Source organism: Schistocerca americana, chromosome 3 (assembly GCF_021461395.2).
Source record: "Schistocerca americana isolate TAMUIC-IGC-003095 chromosome 3, iqSchAmer2.1, whole genome shotgun sequence".
In the NCBI taxonomy this organism is placed as follows: domain Eukaryota; kingdom Metazoa; phylum Arthropoda; class Insecta; order Orthoptera; family Acrididae; genus Schistocerca; species Schistocerca americana.
Genome location: NC_060121.1, coordinates 937,217,728 through 937,237,094, shown reverse-complemented (window position 1 = coordinate 937,237,094; position 19,367 = coordinate 937,217,728). Strand labels below are relative to the sequence as shown.

Here is a 19,367-nt window from a genome sequence, read left to right as displayed (position 1 = left end):
AGTAGCACACTCTCTGCCCTACTTTCCTATTCATAACGAATCCTACGCCCGTTATACCATATTCTGCTGCTGTTGAAATTACCCTATATTCATATGATTATAAATCTTTGTCTTCTTTCCATTTCACCTCACGGACCCCTACTATATCTAGATTGTGCCTTTGCATTTCCCTTTTCAAATTTCCTAGCTTCCCTACCATGCTCAAGTTTCTAACATTCCACGAACCGACTTGTAGAATTGTAGAACGTTATCCTTTTGGTGATTATTCGGTCTTTTTATCATGGTCACCTCCCCCTTGGCAGTCCCGTGACGGAGATCCGCATGTGTGGGGGGGGGGGGGGGGGGGGGCGATTCCGAAATATTTTTCCAGTGGAGAGATCTTCATGGCACTTTTTGAATTACAGGCTGCATGTCCTGTGGATACACGTTGCGTGTCCTTTATGCAATGGTTCTAATTCCCCAACCCAAGGACAAGAAAGTGCCCTGAAGCTCTGTAGGTTCCTCCACACTCTTTGACAAGGCCATTGGTAGAATGAGGGTGACTTCTCATGCCGGAAGTCTTCGGCCCACAATGCTCATCAAAATTCAAGGGCTGGCAACTTTCGAACCTGGGACCGAGGACTTTTTGACTCGCTACCCCTAGTCCACGGGCGGTCAGCTCTGTCCATCTAAAATCGGAACTCATCTGAACACACCACTGTTTTTCAGTCGCATAGGGTCCGACTGATATGATCACGAGCCCGGGAGAGGCACTGCAGGCGATGCCGTACTGTTAACAAGGACACTCGCGTCAATTTTTTTTAGACAACATTGTTGTATGGAGATAAACAGCGATTAATTTACTTATAATCAATTATTCAAAATGACAGTCACAATCGCATTATTTATTTTGCCGCCTACCGGTTTCAATCCGCGATGGAGTCACCTTCAGGGCAATTTACACCATTTGGTCGCTCTCTGGGGTCGCACCCTGTCTGTGCACGGTTGGTAACTCGCTCAGTCGTTTGCTGCTATAGCCCAGTAATGCCAAATTTCACTGCACTGTCCACACGTTAGTCGTATGTCACACGTTTCTGTGGTTATTTCACGCAGTATTGCTTGTTTGTTAGCTTGGAAAACTCTACGCAGACCGCTGCTTTCGGTCGTTATGTGAAGGCCGTCGGTCACAGCGTTGTGCTTGATGAGAGCCAACGCCATAACTTTGGTATTCTCGGCACACTCTTGACACTGTGGATCTCTGAATACTGAATCCTCTCACGATCTCCAAAATGGAATATCCCGTGCGTCTAGCTCCAACTACCATTCCGCGTTCGAAGCCTATTAATTCCCGTCGTGGGGCCATAATCACGTCGAAACCTTGTTATGAAAGACAGCTCCGCCAATGCACTGCCCTTTTACAACTTCTGCACGCGATACTATCGCCGTATGTATATGAACATATCGCTAACCAATGACTTTAGTCACATCATTGTACGAGGGCTGTCCAGAAAGTAAGTTACGATTGATCGCGAAATGAAAATCACAGTGAAAATCAGAAATGTTTCATTTGTAACAGTTAGCTACACCTTTCAGCTACTTCTCTACGTAGTCGCCGTTCTGACTCAGACATTCGTCGTAGCGTTGTACCAACTTTCCAATACCCTCATCATAGAAGGCAGCCGCCAGTGCTTTCCGTCAATTCTCTACGCTGGCCTAAAGCTCGTTGTCTGTGCCAAAATGTTGTCTTCGTAGCCAGCGGTTCGTTTGAACAGAGATGAAACTCAGTGGGAGACAATTACGGGCTGTATTGTGGGTAACCAAACATTTCCAATTGAAACGATGCAGGAACATCTTCATTGCCCCTGCAGAATGAGGCTGAGAATTGTCTTGAAGAAGAAACCGCACGAGAGTTATGTAATGTTGGTTGCATAGCTTCAGGGGAAAATTCTCACCAGGCCCTCGTACTTGGCGGGAGACACTATTTTCTATAACATCTTTACGCGCTCACTAAGAGCTCAGGAATGAATAGAGCGACATAATTCTACCTAGAGTCATACTAGAGACACTGCCCAACACATCTTTGCAAAGCTTTATCGGATTTTCATAGTCGTTTCCATTTCGCGACCGATCATAACTTATTTTCTGGACAGCCCTCGTATGTAGGAGCCAAGTGTATTCGAACGTGGGGAAATTGCTGATGCTTATACGGCAGGTGCTTGCCTAATCAAGGGAGCCGAGGTGTTTGGTGTGTCATGATGCACTATAACGAAGACTTATACCGCGTATAGGGAAAGTGGTGAAACATCATCCGGTTAGTACCAACGTTGATAAAGGTGTTTCTTTTATGATCGTGACGGGCGGTCATCGAAGAGGATTGTGTCGAAAACTAAGATGACGAGAGCTGCAAAAGTCATTGTGGCACTGAATGACGCACTAGTGGACCCCGCCATCGCCAAAACGAACGGAGCTCCATAAGCAGGAAACTGTGGGGCCCACTGGATTTCCGAAATCACTCATCAGTGATACTGATTCCCGTTACTGAAAAAAAGTGCCGAAGCCATAAAACGTGGACTGTGGAGCCAATGTCGGCGTAAGATCCCAAGGGACAAATGCTGCCGCTTGGGTTGCCAAGCTGAAAGGAGCGACAGAGACCCCACTACTGTAACATTTCTATACATGACGTATCACAGTTAGTAGCGGCCGCTTTGCTCTCCAGACTGAGAGGGGCGTCCGAGTGCAAGATCTGTATACACTGCATCTCAATTAGTAGCGGAAACTGACGAGAATGGTAGGGTAAGCGGGGCAAGGGCGGGGGAGGGGGGGTTGTGTGGAGACATGTTCTCGACTCACCCTGCGTGAAGCAATGGAAGAAAGTTATTAGATCGGATGAATCTTGTTCCAGACTCCTTCCAACTTCTGGCCGAGTTTATGTCTCAAGTATGAAGCGTGGCGGGCGGTTCGGTGAGGATTTGGGCAGCCATATCGTGGTATTCCACAGACCTCATGGTTAATCTGCAAGGTCGCAATACTGTCAAGGACTATGTGACGATTTTGGCTGATCCCATGGTGCAATGTTTGATACCCAATTGTTACGCAGTTCCACAAAGCTCACGTCATCCAGGGCTGGATTTGCGAGCACGATGATCAATTGTCACGGCTCCCCTGGGCACCAGAATCACCAGATCTTAATATTTCTGAGCCTTTGTAGTCTACTTTGGCGAGAAGAGTGTGTGATCGCCATACACCTCCATCATCGTTACCTGAACTTGCCACTGTGTTGCGGGAAGAGTGCTAAAGATGTCCTTGAAAACGATATACGACCTGTGTTTATCCATTCAGTGATGTTGTTTAGTACTCCAACGGTTTTGCTACATTGTACTCTCTAAGGGGAAAAAACCGACACACTACGAAGGAATTATCTGAATAGGGCAGAGATCGATCGGTAGATGTGCTTTACATGCACAAATTGAGTATTACAATTTGAGAAAAAATGGTCGATTTAATCAAGAAAAAGGAATTCCCAAATTGAGCAAGCCAATAACGTGTTGTCCTACCTCTGGGCCTTATTTATTTTTATTTATTTATTTATTGCCAAATTATAGACCTGTTACCTGATGTTTAAAACAGGTCGTACATCTTACAATTTTCGTTTTTCTTCTTTTTACAGTTTTATTTTCTTTTGTTTTATTTACAACATTTACAAAGAATGATACTTTTCAAAATAACAATAATTTGAGGTTGAAATATAAATAAAATTTTGTTGTTTTTTTAAGAAGAATATAAAAAGAAGATAGGATACAGGAGAGATTTGTTAGTACCATCACTGAATGTGACTGACGGTGAATACCTCGGAATGGTTTCTTCGAGCCGTTGACCGCCAGTCACACACACACACACACACACACACACACACACACATACACACACCCAAATGGTTATTAGTAGAGAAATAATGTTGGATATCCTATTTATTACTAATCCTATACATTAACTACTTTAGGTGTCCATCCATGTACAGCATTTGGTGTTTTCTTGGCTAGATCGCCAGCACTTTTGCTTATTTACTGTCACATCTCAGCTTCCTCCTCCTGTTCCTCCTCATTGTCACTATTTTCGCTGTCACTGTGGGTATAACTGTCCATCCTCTGGAGATTTCTGTTACGCTGCACATAGGCATGTCTGTAATGTCGTGTCCGCATGTACTCTTCATGTGTTGTTTTTGGAATACCGTTTGTCGGTGCGTTTAATTATGCCCATTGTTCTTCGTTTCTTATTGCTGTGTGTATATCTATGACTGTATCTGTGTAGTCTAAGTGTAGTGTATGTCTATTGTTCGCGTATTGCCCGCAGAAAAAGACTGTGTGTTCTGGGGAACCTTCTTCCCCGCATGTGCATGTAGGTGTCTGCCTCAGACTCACGCGGTTTAAGTGCGTGGGATAAGGTCCGTGTCCGGTTAAGAAATGTACCATACCGCGGCTGGGATCGATATGTCTCATTCTCAACCGCTCCCTTATGTCAGGGAGGAAGTCCTGCAGCCTACGTCCCTTATCACTTACATCCCACTCACCTTGCCATGTATCCAAACGCCAACTTTTAAGGTGACGTATCGTCTCTATCGGCACACCGGTTATTGTGTGTACCTTATCTAGTCTCCCCATCTTTAACCAGTACCTTGCAGCTCTGTATTTGATCGTGATATCTATGGAGCATATTCCGAGCACCACACACAGTGCATCCGCTGAGGTGGTACCGAAGGCTCCAGATAGCCTATGTAGGACACTTCTCTGCCCTCTTCTGCGCCTTATGCTTGGCATTGATTGATAGATTTGTTGGATGTCCTCTTGAGGGATATAGCGTCAAATTCTGTCCAATTGGAGCGTTAGATCGTCAAAATCCATAGCTGATTTGAGGGCTGTGCCCATAATGGTCCAAACCTTCTCAATTGGGGAGAAATCCGGCGACCTTCTTCGCCAAAGTGGGGTTTGGCGAGCACGAAAACAAGCAGTGTTAGCCCTCGCTGCGTATGAGCGGGCATTATATTGCCGAAATTAAGCCCAGGATGGCTTGCCATGAAGGACAACAAAAAGAGGCGTAGAATATCGGCGTCGTATCGCGGTGCTGTAAGGGTGCTACGGATGACAACCAAAGGGATCCTGCTATGAGAAGAAATTTCACCCCAGAGCGTCACTCCTGGTTGTCGCGCCGTATGGCGTGCTACACTCAGCTTCGTATCCTACTACTGTCTGGGGCGTCTCTAGACACATCTTTGGCCTGGAATGTCGAGACACATGTTTGGCCTGACTGGAGTAAAATTGTCTTCCATGATGAGTCCCGCTTCGACCTGAGCCTGATAACCAGCGAGAACGTGTCTGGACAGGTCCTGGACATTGGTGAGATACCAGACTGAGAGCGTTTGGAGCATTATGAACAGGGCCGTCCAGCCAGCTCGAGGTTTCGACGACACAAAGCGCCAGTTGGGTACAACATGGCAGGATATCCTGCAGGTGGACGTCCAACAATCTAGCAGTCAAAGTGAAGCCGAATAACTGGTGGCATAAGCAGTAGAGGTGTGGCAACGCATCATTGACTTGCTCAACTTGTCAAGCTCTTTCTCGAACTATGCTGTATTTCTGAAATTATAATCATTTGTGTCTCTGTACATGTATATTGCATCTACGATTTCTGTTCCATTCTGATTACCCGTTCGTGGTGCGTCGTTTACTTTATCTTAGAGTGTATGGTAATGTATTCTGTTTTCATATTTTTGTCCAACCCCTGTACCTCCCCTTCCGTAACAGATAGTATCCAGTGACATTAACAAAAATTCTTGATTAACAGCATAGAACACTGATCAAAATGTTTATTATCTTTCCCACAGGACGTGGGAGGTGACCGTTCGCTTGTTCTCGAGGTGGTGACTGGTCAGGTAGATTTAGGGGTGGAGACCAACTGTGAAGACTGGGTGTTGGTTGGGGAAGCGATCGTCACTACCGCGGCATGTAAACTATAAGCATAACAGTCTTACCTCACTACCCTTATTTCCACTCACTGTCATGTCTAAATACGTTATAACCTTTCTGTTGCTTGGAGAAATTCGTACGCGGTAACATATTCTGTACTGATGTAATCTGTAAGTATGGCTACACACTGTGTTCCCCATCTTTTCGAAGATAAACGGTGATAAAGCCCAAACCGATCCAGGATTCGAACAAAGGTGAGGAATGGCCACACTAAACATCCGAGTTAACGTAAGTGTCGATCTTAGAGCAGGCAGCATCCGACAACGTACTTACCTATGCAATTACGTGGTCCATCCCCAAAAGGCAGGTAGGTATATGGCTGTCGCTGAGCTTTGACCTCTTCGGAGAATCTCTCAGGGTCGAAACGTTCAGGGTCAGGGTAATACTTGGGGTCACGGTGAAGGCCCAGCACAGACACCGCTATTTTAGTTCCTTTCTCTAGAACGACGTCGCTGTCTGGAATCTTGTAATCTTGGTTACACTCTCTGATCAGAATGGTCAATGGTGGATTCTTCCTGAGAGACTCTGGAAACAAAAATAGAAAGAAAAAATTATAATGCAAGCAACATGACTGTTTGGACTGGTAAAAAGATAGCATAATCCATTACGCCAGGCAACTAATCGCTTATTTCTGAGTCTAACGCCATAGTTGTGTGAATCAGTGCCATAGAGTGCAGATGTGGCACGGAAAAGATTTTTTAAATCAAGCATTAAATCGTCATGTCACGTTGGCAAGAGAGATTTGTGCATTGCTTCCAACAGTTTCTGGCTGTCACTGGCGATCATTATTTCCGTAAATAGGGTCTACCCTTGAAACGTTTAGTGGTAGCCAGTATTTCCTTCAGTAGACCAAGAGCTGAATGGGACCAAAAGCTAACGTAACTCACTCATTTATCATCATTTCCAGTTATCAAGGTCACAAGGCTTCGCCACAGCACGGTAACGCTATGATCAAAGAACGGTCTGGAACTACGAATTTATTCTTTCAATTATATGAATGTGTGGTGTCTGTTGTTTAAGACATGTCCGAAAGAATAGAGACCATGCATTCACGTAATTGATTCTCCTAGATGAGGAGTAGACAACATTCCATTAGAACTACTCATAGCGTTGTGAGAACCAGCCCTGACAAAACTCTACCATCTGGTGGGCAAGATGTATGAGACTGGCGAAATACCCTCATACTTAAAGAAGAATATAATAATTCCCATCCCAAAGAAAGCGGGTGTTGACAGGTGTCAAAATTACCGAACTATCAGTTTAATAAGTCACGGTTGCAAAATACTCACGCGAATTCCTTACAGACGAATGGAAAAACTGGTAGAAGCCGACCTTGGGGAAGATCAGTTTCGATTCCGTAGAAATACTGGAACACACGAGGCAATACTGACCCCACGACTTATCTTGGAAGACAGATTAAGGAAAGGCAAACCAACAATTCTAGCATTTGTAAACATAGAGAAAGGTTTCTACAATGTTGACTGGAATATTCTCTTTTGAATTCTGAAAGTGGCAGGGATGAAATTCAGGGAACGAAAGTCTATTTACAATTTGTAGAGAAACCAGATAGCAGTTATAAGAGTCGAGGGACATGAAAGAGAAGCAGTGGTTGGAAAGGGAGTGAGACAGGGTTGTAGTCTATCCCCGATGTTATTCAATCTTTATACTGAGCAAGCAGTATTAGAAATAAAAGAAAAATTTGGAGTACGAATTAAAATCCATGGAGAAAAAATTACAACTTCGAGATTTATCGATGACATTATAATTCTGTCAGAGACAGCAAAGGACCTGGAAGAGCAGTTGAACAGAATGGACAATGTCTTGAAAGGAGGATGTAAGATGAACATCAACAAAGCAAAACGAGGATAATGGAATATAGTCGAATTAAATCAGGTGATGCTGAGGGAATTAGATTAGGAAATGAGACACTTAAAGTAGTATATGAGTTTTACTATTTGGGGAGCAAAATAATTGGTGATGATCCAAATAGAGAGGATATGAAATGTAGACTGGTTATGGTAAGGAAAGCGTTTCTGAAAAAGAGAAATTTGTTAACATCGAGAATAGATTTAAGTGTCAGAAAGTCATTTCTCAAAGTATTTGTGTGGAGTATGGAAGTGAAACGTAGACGATAAACAGTTGAAACAAGAAGAGAATAGAAGCTTTCGAAATGTGATGCTACAAAAGAATGCTGAAAATTAGATGGACCTATCAAGTAACTAATGAGGAGGTACTGAATAGAATTGGGGAGAAGAGGAATTTGTGGCAAAACTTGACTAGAAGAAGGGATCGGTTGGTAGGACATGTTCTAAGGCATCAACGAATCACCAGTTTAGTATTGGAGGGCAGCGTGGAGGATAAAAATTGTAGAGGGCGGCCAAGAGATGAATACACTAAGCAGATTCAGATGGATGTAGGTTATAGTAGTTACTTGGAGATGAAGAAGCTTGCACAGGATAGGGTAGCATGGAGAGCTGCATCAAACCATTCTCTGGACTGATGACAACAACAACAACAACAAATGAGGAATGGATCCACCTTCTTCAGTGTGGATGCACAAGTCCGTCCGATCTGCTGAGAGTAGCGAGCATGAAGGAACTGGACAGGGATTGCGGACAGGTGGCGCTCGGGGGGAGTTTGGGTCGGCCGGGGGGCGTGCCGAATAGTGCGCGCAGTTGCGATAAAAACTGCGTCCGGGTGGCGCAATGGTTAACGCACCTGCACAGTAAGCTGGCGATCTCTGGTACGGTACACGTTTTCACAAGTCACCTCTGATGATTCCGCGTGTTGTCCTGATGCAGCTGACATCAGTAAACCCTTTCCCTTCCCCCCCCCCCCCCTGTTCCACTTTCAACTTACATATTAATCTTTCAAGGTTTCCCAGTGAAATTACTGTTATTTTTCACATTATTTCTATAGTTTATCTATCCATCTTTCTTACACATTCCAAGTGTACTCATCGCTTGCTTGTTATCTGAGCTCTAATTAAAAGTTTGGCTACTTTAACCCGCGTATAGACGTCGCTACAGTTTCTTGTAATTTGTTTTCTATGATTTTTGTGAATGGGTTCAGTGATGAGATGGTTCACCAAATAAAACTTAAATCCGAGCTAATGCTCAGTATGCGAAGAAGTAGACGTTGACGGAACGTTTAGTCTATGACCTTCCGTTCTCCTCCCGTCATTTAACCTAAGTGTTGAAGAACCACACTCCCCCCCAACCCCTCCACCACCAATTCCCTCCCCCTCCCCCCCTCCAAGCTCAGCTCTGACTGATGATGTCTTCTATTCTGTCCTGTCAGTGCACGAAGAGTAACCTATGCATAGTGTGAAAATATTTAGGACAAAATGTTGCGCTTTTAATGGTTTGAAAATAAGGTAAACGCTTAAGAACAGATAGCCAACTATGATTTAAAGATTGCTTTTCCTTACCTGATAAAACCTTGTCAAGGTAGGTCATTCTGGCGATGGCCTCGTAAGTAATTTCGCCGTCGTTTTCCCTGAGCACTGTGTCGATTTCATCGTGTAGTTTGCTCTGTATGTCAGGGTTGAAAGCCAACTCGTGCAGAGTAAAGCTCGTCGCTGTCGAAGACGTCTCGAAGCCCGCCGCAAAGAAGATAAACGCCTGTGCAGCCAAGTCTCCCATCGATAATTCTGCAAAAAGACAGACGATACTTAAACATGGAAATGTGAACGGCAGTGTCATTTGGTGTAGGTCAACTTCATATGAAATTGATCAGAAACATTTTCGAGCCTAAAATTATGATCTGAGACAGTGTTATCCAATCACATCTGACATAGCACATCAGTTGGTGAAATAGTTAATACTGTAGCTCCTTTGAGGTAGTGGTTTATTCTATTGAAACCTGCGCAATTTCTTTTAAAATATACCTCCAACAAGTAAGGTAGTAGTGTAGCCTTACCAGGGCTTAACTGTTTTATTATAGTGAAATGAAAGTAAATAATATCAGTATTGTCGATTAGACGTACGGACTACATATAACTGAGAATGAAAATTCCCAAGTAGGTGATTTTTTGGGAGGTCGGGAGAAAGCAGAAAATAAATTCATTTCAAATACGAGAATAGTTCCATCATATAACGTAAGATCCAGCTTTGTAAGTCTTGTCTCAGTACGTGTTATTAGTACTTTTCCACCCGTCGGAACGTCTAACCGCTGATTAAATTTATTTGCTTTACGGAAAATTACGGAAAAGATAAACTTGGATCTTGTAAACGTGTATTAACAGTGGGTGTAACTATGTTACATGTGTCGTTTTCTGACTCAGTCAGGTGTGACGACAGAGCCACCTACAAAAGATAACATGGACCACAGAAGCTACAAGCCGTCTTCAAAGTGAATCGTAGAATATCTGGACATTAACTTCAAAGAATATTTTTATGACTGTGGTTACTTAAAAGATGCTCCATTGTCCGTAGTAAAATGGTCTATGTAAATTTTATCGAGAGTATTATCGGAGCTGGTCATTGGCGTTTGTGACGTATAACACTGAATTCGTTTTCTATACATACTGCAAGATAGCAACAAGAGCTTCCTTTAATTATCAAGACAGATATGGTTTTCGACCAGTGTTGGTAAATACTGTGTAGATTCATAGTTGGAGATTTTTTATGATGATAAGTAGAAGAAGAGGAAAAAGTCTGTTTTTGTTTTATTTATTTATTTATTTTTGGATGAGTAAGAGTAGTGCCACTAAATCAGCGTTGTTAAACACGGTTTTCCAAAAGTCCATCACCAAAGAAGACGAAGTAAATATTCCTGAATTCAAATCAAGAACAACTGCTAAGATGAGAAACATAGAAGTAGGTATCTTCGGTGTAGCAAAGCAGCTTAAATCACTTAATAAAGTCAAGGCTTCCGATCCAGATGGTATACCAGTCATGTTCCTTCCAGAGTATGCTGATACAATAGCTCCATATTTAGCAATTATATACAACCGCTCGCTCACTGAAAGATCCGTCCTAAAGAATGGAGCCGGCTCGGGTGGCCGAGCGGTTCTAGGCACTACAGTCTGGAACCGCGCGACCGCTACGGTCGCATGTTCGAATCCTGCCTCGGGCATGCATGTGTGTGATGTCCTTAGGTTAGTTAGGTTTAAGTAGTTCTAAGTTCTAGGGGACTGATGACCTTAGAAGTTAAGTCCCATAGTGCTCAGAGCCATTATTTTAAAGAATGGAAAATTGCTCAAGTCACACCAATACCCAAAAATGGAAATAGAAGTAATCCGCTGAATTACAGGCCCATATCACTAACGTCGATTTGCAGTAGGGTTTTGGAACATACACCTTATTCGAACATTATGAAGTACTTCGAAGAAAACGAGTTATTGACACATAGTCAGAACGGATTCAGAAAATATCGTTCTTGCGAAACACGACTAGCTCTTTATACTCATAAAGTAATGAGTGCTATCAACAGGGGATGTCAAATTGACTCCGTATTTTTAGATTTACAGAAGGCTTTCGACAGCGTTCCTCACATGCATCTTCTAACCAAACTGACTGCCTATGGAATATCGCCTGTTGTGCGACTGGATTCGTGATTTTCTATCAGAAAGGTCACAGTTGGTCATAACAGACGGAAAGTCATCGAGTAAAACAGAAGTAATATCCAGCGTTGTTCAAGGAAGTGTTCTAGGCTCTCTACTGTTCCTGATCTACACTCCTGGAAATGGAAAAAGGAACACATTGACACCGGTGTGTCAGCCGCACCATACTTGCTCCGGACACTGCGAGAGGGCTGTACAAGCAATGATCACACGCACGGCACAGCGGACACACCAGGAACCGCGGTGTTGGCCGTCGAATGGCGCTAGCTGCGCAGCATTTGTGCACCGCCGCCGTCAGTGTCAGCCAGTTTGCCGTGGCATACGGAGCTCCATCGCAGTCTTTAACACTGGTAGCATGCCGCGACAGCGTGGACGTGAACCGTATGTGCAGCTGACGGACTTTGACCGAGGGCGTATAGTGGGCATGCGGGAGGCCGGGTGGACGTAACGCCGAATTGCTCAACACGTAAGGCGTGAGGTCTCCACAGTACATCGATGTTGTCGCCAGTGGTCGGCGGAAGGTGCACGTGCCCGTCGACCTGTACCGGACCGCAGCGACGCACGGATGCACGCCAAGACCGTAGGATCCTACGCAGTGCCGTAGGGGACCGCACCGCCACTTCCCAGCACATTAGGGACACTGTTGCTCCTGGGGTATCGGCGAGGACCATTCGCAACCGTCTCCATGAAGCTGGGCTACGGTCCCGCACACCGTTAGGCCGTCTTCCGCTCACGCCCCAACATCGTGCAGCCCGCCTCCAGTGGTGTCGCGACAGGCGTGAATGGAGGGACGAATGGAGACGTGTCGTCTTCAGCGATGAGAGTCGCTTCTGCCTTGGTGCCAATGATGGTCGTATGCGTGTTTGGCGCCGTGCAGGTGAGCGCCACAATCAGGACTGCATACGACCGAGGCACACAGGGCCAACACCCGGCATCATGGTGTGAGGAGCGATCTCCTACACTGGCCGTACACCACTGGTGATCGTCGAGGGGACACTGAATAGTGCACGGTACATCCAAACCGTCATCGAACCCATCGTTCTACCATTCCTAGACCGGCAAGGGAACTTGCTGTTCCAACAGGACAATGCACGTCCGCATGTATCCCGTGCCACCCAACGTGCTCTAGAAGGTGTAAGTCAACTACCCTGGCCAGCAAGATCTCCGGATCTGTCCCCCATTGAGCATGTTTGGGACTGGATGAAGCGTCGTCTCACGCGGTCTGCACGTCCAGCACGAACGCTGGTCCAACTGAGGCGCCAGGTGGAAATGGCATGGCAAGCCGTTCCACAGGACTACATCCAGCATCTCTACGATCGTCTCCATGGGAAAATAGCAGCCTGCATTGCTGCGAAAGGTGGATATACACTGTACTAGTGCCGACATTGTGCATGCTCTGTTGCCTGTGTCTATGTGCCTGTGGTTCTGTCAGTGTGATCATGTGATGTATGTGACCCCAGGAATGTGTCAATAAAGTTTCCCCTTCCTGGGACAATGAATTCACGGTGTTCTTATTTCAATTTCCAGGAGTGTATATTAACGAAATAGGAGACAATCTGAGTAGTCGTCTTAGATTGTTTGCAGATAATGCTGTCACTTATCGTCCTGTAAAGTCATCAGATGAAGAAAACGATGTGCAAAATGATTTAGATATCTGTATGGTGGGAAAAGGGGAAATTGACCCTAAACAAAGAAAAGTGTGAAATTATTCACATGAGTATTAAAAGAAATCCATCTAATTTCGATTACGCGATACGTCACACAAATCTGCTTTCTGGTTTGCTTCTCCGAAGAAAATCTAGTGGCGTCAGACATAATCGTGTTGCTGTTCTGGTCTTCAGTCCATACACAAGTTTGATGCAGTTCCCCATGCTTCTCTATTCTGTGCAAGCCTCTTCATCTCCGAATAACTACTGCAAATTACATCCTTCTGAATCTGGTTTAACGTATTCATCTCTTAGTCTCCCTCTACGATTTTTACCCTCCACACTTCCCTGCAGTACTAAATTGGTGATCCCATGATGCCTCAGAACGTGTTCTACCAACCGACCCTTCTTCTAGTCAAGTTGTGCCACAGATTGCTCTTCTCCCCAATTCTGTGTATAATAATACGTGCATGATTATGAAGAACATACTCTGCTGTGAAGATTGCGGTGTCGTGGTATGTTTTAAAGAGACAGCATCGAGCACTGTTAATGTGAGCAGGTCAGCAACAGAATGTCACCACTTTCGGAAAGACTGGCTGGAATCGGCCAGCACACATGACGCGCCTGCGTTTCTGTACAAATGCCACGTTATTCTGCGGAAGCTGTGTCTTTCCTTTTGTTGTCAGTGGCCAAACTAAAGCTAAGATATAACAGTAACTTAGATCACAACTACCTGACACAATTACCTGCTGCAACTGAATTTCGTTAAATGTTTTCTAGAATTAATTAGGCTAAATTATAAGGAGATGTAGTGTGTAAACTTTAAGTAAGACTTCCTAACTGTACTTTTCGTACATAGTTACATTCTTGGGAATGGAGAATTTCATATTGCTTCTTCCACGGCACTTTTCTACCTAAAAGCCCATAGCTCTAAATCCGTGAAATAAATGAGGCTGATGATTAAAAATATTATGTCGTAACACACTACTTGGAAAGCTACGAGTGTGTGATATGTGAAAGCAGTTTGTATAATAAGCACATTGTACGTTTTTATACCTAAGTGCTCATCTCTGAGTAGACACGTAGGTGACCGAGTCTAGGATAGAATTAACGACTCATTCACGACGGTTCGACTGGCATGTCCTGTTTGTGGTTTTAGGAATTTTGTTTTATGTGTTATGCTAAATATTGGACTCTTTCCCAATATCCAATACAGCAGTGCAACAGATAACCTGTAGAACTTGAAAATACTTGGAACAGGATTTATACGACCCGTAAACAAACGGTGTACATCGTTTTACCTCCGCCTCCCACATCCTCTTCCTATAGACAGTGAAGACCTAGAAACAAATGGAGGTATTCATGATGGTGATGAGGTCGCTTACTCCGAGCAGCGAAGGGGACGATGAGGGAAACGCGCACCGCCTTACTAGGCGATGTCCTAGCGGAGGTGGTTTGCCATTGCCTTCCTCCGACCATAATGGGGATGAATGATGATGATGAAGACGACACAACATCACCCAGTCATCTCGAGGCAGGGAAAATCCCTGATCCCGCAGGGAATCGAACCCGGAACCCGGTGCGCGAGAAGAGGGAACGCTACCGCAAGTCCACTGGTACTGTGAATTTGCCACAAAACCGCAAGCCAATAAAAAAGAAGAACTTACTGTCGGTAGTGTCGATGTCCTTCTGCTGCTCACTCTCCGCTGTCTGTCCCTTGTCAGTATCGACGAACCCCTTATTTTTGAGCTGAATTAGAAGATCCATGAAATCTTTCCGTCTAAAGTTATTCTTCTCTCTGTAAGCGACAGTGTCTACAACCATTTGCTGAAAATATTTGCTGACTGCCGACGGTCCACCTTTTAACCTGCAAAGGAAAAGTAACAGTTAATTAATATTAATACAACAACTCCTAAAATGTACCCTGTGTCACACAAGGTTTCACCTCCGCGCCACTTCGTAGTCACTGAAGGATGCCCAGAGCTTGCAGCTACAGTAGAATGTCGGCGCTCACCACTCCCTAGCTGGAAAAACCATATTCACCACGTCTCTACCAAGCCAACGAAGGTTGAGTTCCCTACGTACCCAGCTAACGAACTTTGAGCTCCCTGAGGTGCGTGACCTTCGGCATGGTCCAGAAACAATGAAAATTATTCCCCAGCGCTCCACGGTATTGGGAGGGGAACGACAGCATGCGAAAGTTCTTTTCTTTTTTTTTAAAATCACTGAGAACTAAAGAGGATCTGTGTTGTGGATGGTCAAATTTTTATTTTATTGGGTTGTTTTGGACTCGTTTTTTAGGTATTCTCAGGTCCATCAACATCAGTACAGTTGTACGTTGTCTATCTAATGGCTCCCAGTGGCAAAAAAAATTGGTTTTCAGTGTCTCATACAATTACTGACAAATTTTAAAAATTTAAAATACTGTCGTAATCTAGTCATTAACAGCTATAATCGTACGTAAGAGATTTAATCCAATTAGACAAGTATTACAGTTAAAAACTGTGCAAATGGGTTGAGACAGCATAATACATGACGAGTAAATCAACCAGAATACATTTATCCAGTATTGACTTCCCCTGATTTTCATTTCTTCGCTCATGTGAATCGCTGGCTAAGGGCATAGGATTTTGGAACAGACAACGAGCTACAGACCAGCTTACGCAATTTGCAGAGATCACAGGCGACTACCTTTTATGACTAGGGTATTGGAATGCTGGTACCACGCTACGACAAATGTCTTAGTCGAAGCGGTGGCTATGTAGTGAAGCAACTGGAATGTGTAGCTAAATGTTGCAAATGAAGCAGTTTTGTTTTTATCGTGGTTTGCATTTCACGATCAGTTGGAGGCTGAAAAAAAGCCCTCTCACAATAAGAACCAGCTTCGAATTATAATACATATTCACTGGTTGCCTCCCAGAATGGATAACCATACCTGCAAGGCACCCACTTTCTTTTGTTGCATCTCCCCTACACCGTTGGAGGTTTTGGACCATTATGACACAGCCGTTTCCGATCCATGAAAAGCTGTCTAAGAGAGTATGGCTCTTGTTTCCCAATTGTCGCAGGAGTTTTGCATTCCTCAACATAAACCCGGCCATTTCTTACCACTTGCCTGGGTTCCAAGGAGGAAGGATATTTCTACCTCCTTCGACATCAGTAGTGTCACTATCGACAGGGTCACCGAGCTGCACAGTTCGCGATGCAAGCGGTCTTGGTTTTCTCTGTCATAACAAGGTACCCTAGGCCAAGCAGCACCACTACGTTAACTACTGACGCCCTATAAAAACAACCACCTCATGTCGTACTGTCAGCCCGTCTATTCCAGACATTTAATATTGATGCCACCAGCATGTTATTCTGATGACTACTGATGCTATGGAACTGTTTTGGAGTTGGACATTGAATCTCGATGTGCTTGTTCCTGTGTTCTGTCGATGAGTTGGCTGTTGTCCAGTAACCTACGCCAGTATACTTTTACCAGTGATTCCGGTCTGGTTTGGCTTACATTAAATAAAGTATATCACTCGGGCATCTTCAGAACACAGAAAGCTACTGCCGGCCAGAGTGGCCGAGCGGTTCTAGGCGCTACAGTCTGGAACCGCGCGACCGCTACGGTCGCAGGTTCGAATCCTGCCACGGGCATGGATGTGTGTGATGTCCTTAGGTTATTTAGGTTTAAGTAGTTCTAAGTTCTAGGGGACTGATGACCACATAGTGCTCAGAGCCATTTTGACCAGAAAGCTACTAACTTTGGAAGTCGGGTCTGCCCAAAGTGTTACAATAAAGAACTATACTGGAGCTCACAGGGTGTGAAAAAGGACCTCAACAACGCAGTTTGGAAGTACTATAAGAGATTTCTCTTGCCAGTGCTCTGGTATCAAGGTCATCATTTGCATGAACGATGCCTCCACATACATGTAGACTCTAGACCATTGATAACCGCTATCTCAGAGGGTCTTTTTCTTTTGTATAGTTAATCCCGTCCTATGAGGGTCCCCTGGTTTTTCATTACTTATCGAATTTATTTTACTTTGTCTTTGTGGGCAGTTGCCCTTCCTGTCCCCACAGAAGTTAGTTAACCCCTAGAGGTGTCAGTATGGCGACATAACATCGCGACACCCAAATTGATAAGGAAATGACTTAAACAATTAGGTATAATAATTAAGAAAAGAAATTAGCTAGAGAACTGAGGCAGTATTATATTACAATAAGAATAGTAAAAACAGAATAAGGATCGTAGTATACGTAGTCGACATATTTGAATTTAAATTCCTGGAGCTTACCACAATTTAGTCGGCAGAGGCTGAAGTGCGATAAGACAAGATAGCGCTTTCGGGGGTAGAAGCAGCCAGTGTACCCAGAACTGCAAGTCAGCATCGTGAGCTAAGTCTCGAAAATGGAGGAGCTGGTGCAGGGATACTGGAAAAGGATTCGGAGTACAAGACCTTGTTTCCACCCTTTCACGTTGGATCCTGTGGACGACTCCAGAAGTGAACCCAGGCCAAAGGTTAAACAATGCACGTTAAGTTTTATTGCTGTGGACAGTAGGGAATCTGCAGTGTTTATTATTAAAGTAATTAAAGTAACATTTAGAGTTTGTCTCCATGTCGGTCAGTCGTAGGGAATGATATGCAGAAGTCATAGTATATCTCCTAATGTCGTATGGGACCTGCTTTGGCCTGGTTTAGTGCATCAACTGATGTGGCACTGACTATACAAGTCGTTGGAAGTCCATTGCAGAAATACTCAGCAATTCTGTGTCTATAGCCATCCATAATTGCGAAAGTGCTGCCAGCGCAGAATTTTGGGCACGAACTGAACTCTCGGTTACGTACCGTAGATGTTCAATGAGTTTAATGTCTGGAGGTTTGGGTGGCCAAATCATACTCTCGAGTTTCCCAGAATTTTCTTCCCAGCAACCGCGAATAATTGTGTCCTAGTGACACAAAATCGTTGTTTGAGAAGGAGAAGTCCATAAATGGCTGCAAATGTCTCCGGGTAACTGAATATAAGCATTTCCAGAGAATGACCGGTTCAGCTGGGCGAGAGGACCCAGTCAGTTCCATATAAACATAGCCCACACCATTATGGACAACCTGATTCCATGGATTCGTGGGGCCTCGCTTCACTCGAACCCTACCATCAGTTCTTACCAACTGAAATCGGGGCTCGTCTAACTACACCACGATATTCCAGACGTGTAGGGTCCAACTGATATGATCACGAACCCAGGACAGGCATTGCAGGCGATGTTGTGATGTTAGAAAAGGCACTCGTGTTGGTCGTCTGCTGCCATAGCCCATTAACGCCAAATTTAGCCGGACTGTCCTAACGGGTACATCCGTCGTACGTCCAACATCGATTTCTGCGGTTATTTCACGCAGTGTTGTTTGTTCATTAACAATGACAGCTCTACGCAAACAGCGCTGCTTTCAATCGTTAAGTGGAGGCCATCGGCCACTGCGTTGACGGTGGTGAGAGGTGATGCCTGAAATCTGGTTTTCTCAGCACGCTCTCGACACTGAGGATCGTGGAATACTAAATTTCGTAACGATTTCCGAAACGGAATGTCCCATGCATCTAGCGCCAACTATCATTCCACATTCAAAGTCTGTTAATTCCCGTACTGCGACCATAATAACGTCGGAAACCTGTTCATATGAATCACCTGAGTACAAATGACAGCTATGCCAGCGCGCAGCCCTTTTATACCTTGTGTACGTGGTACTGCCGCCATCTGTATATGGGCATATTGCCTTTCACATCAATTTTGCCACATCAGTAAAATTGAAAACGGAGTTAATATTTCGTAAACTGTGGTGTTTCACTTCACTGCCACCAAGATTCGTGAGCAGTGGGGTGATACGCCACCAGCAAGAGAGACACAAGCTGATTGGTTGGTTTGGAGTGGAGGAGACTAAACTGCAAGGTCATCAGTCCCTTAATCTGCTAAGTGACAAATCAGGAGTAGTCGTCAAAGACAGGAAGCGAAAGATAAATCCTGTGTAGCTAACACAATAAAAAAGCCAAAGATAAGAACCCAGAGAAAAACAGCACAGGCAAGTCGTTAAAAGATCAGTCAAGGCAGGGTATTAAAACGAGGAAATAAAAGAGAATAAAGAGAATAAAAAGGTGGAAAGGTAGAGGCCAGGC

The 19,367-nt window shown here is 44.4% G+C and overlaps 1 protein-coding gene across 1 annotated transcript in view; it reads right to left on the bottom strand.

Moving 5' to 3' along the window:
* The window catches only part of LOC124605132 (cytochrome P450 6k1-like), a 75,486-nt gene that overhangs the window by 5,429 nt on the left and 50,690 nt on the right, over positions 1-19,367 (bottom strand). The window contains exons 5-7 of the mRNA XM_047136615.1: positions 14,879-15,078; positions 9,430-9,651; positions 6,273-6,524 (exon numbers count right to left, since the gene is read on the bottom strand). Of these exons, the coding sequence (XP_046992571.1) occupies positions 6,273-6,524; positions 9,430-9,651; positions 14,879-15,078 (674 nt within the window). The remainder of the gene's footprint in view (positions 1-6,272; positions 6,525-9,429; positions 9,652-14,878; positions 15,079-19,367) is intronic.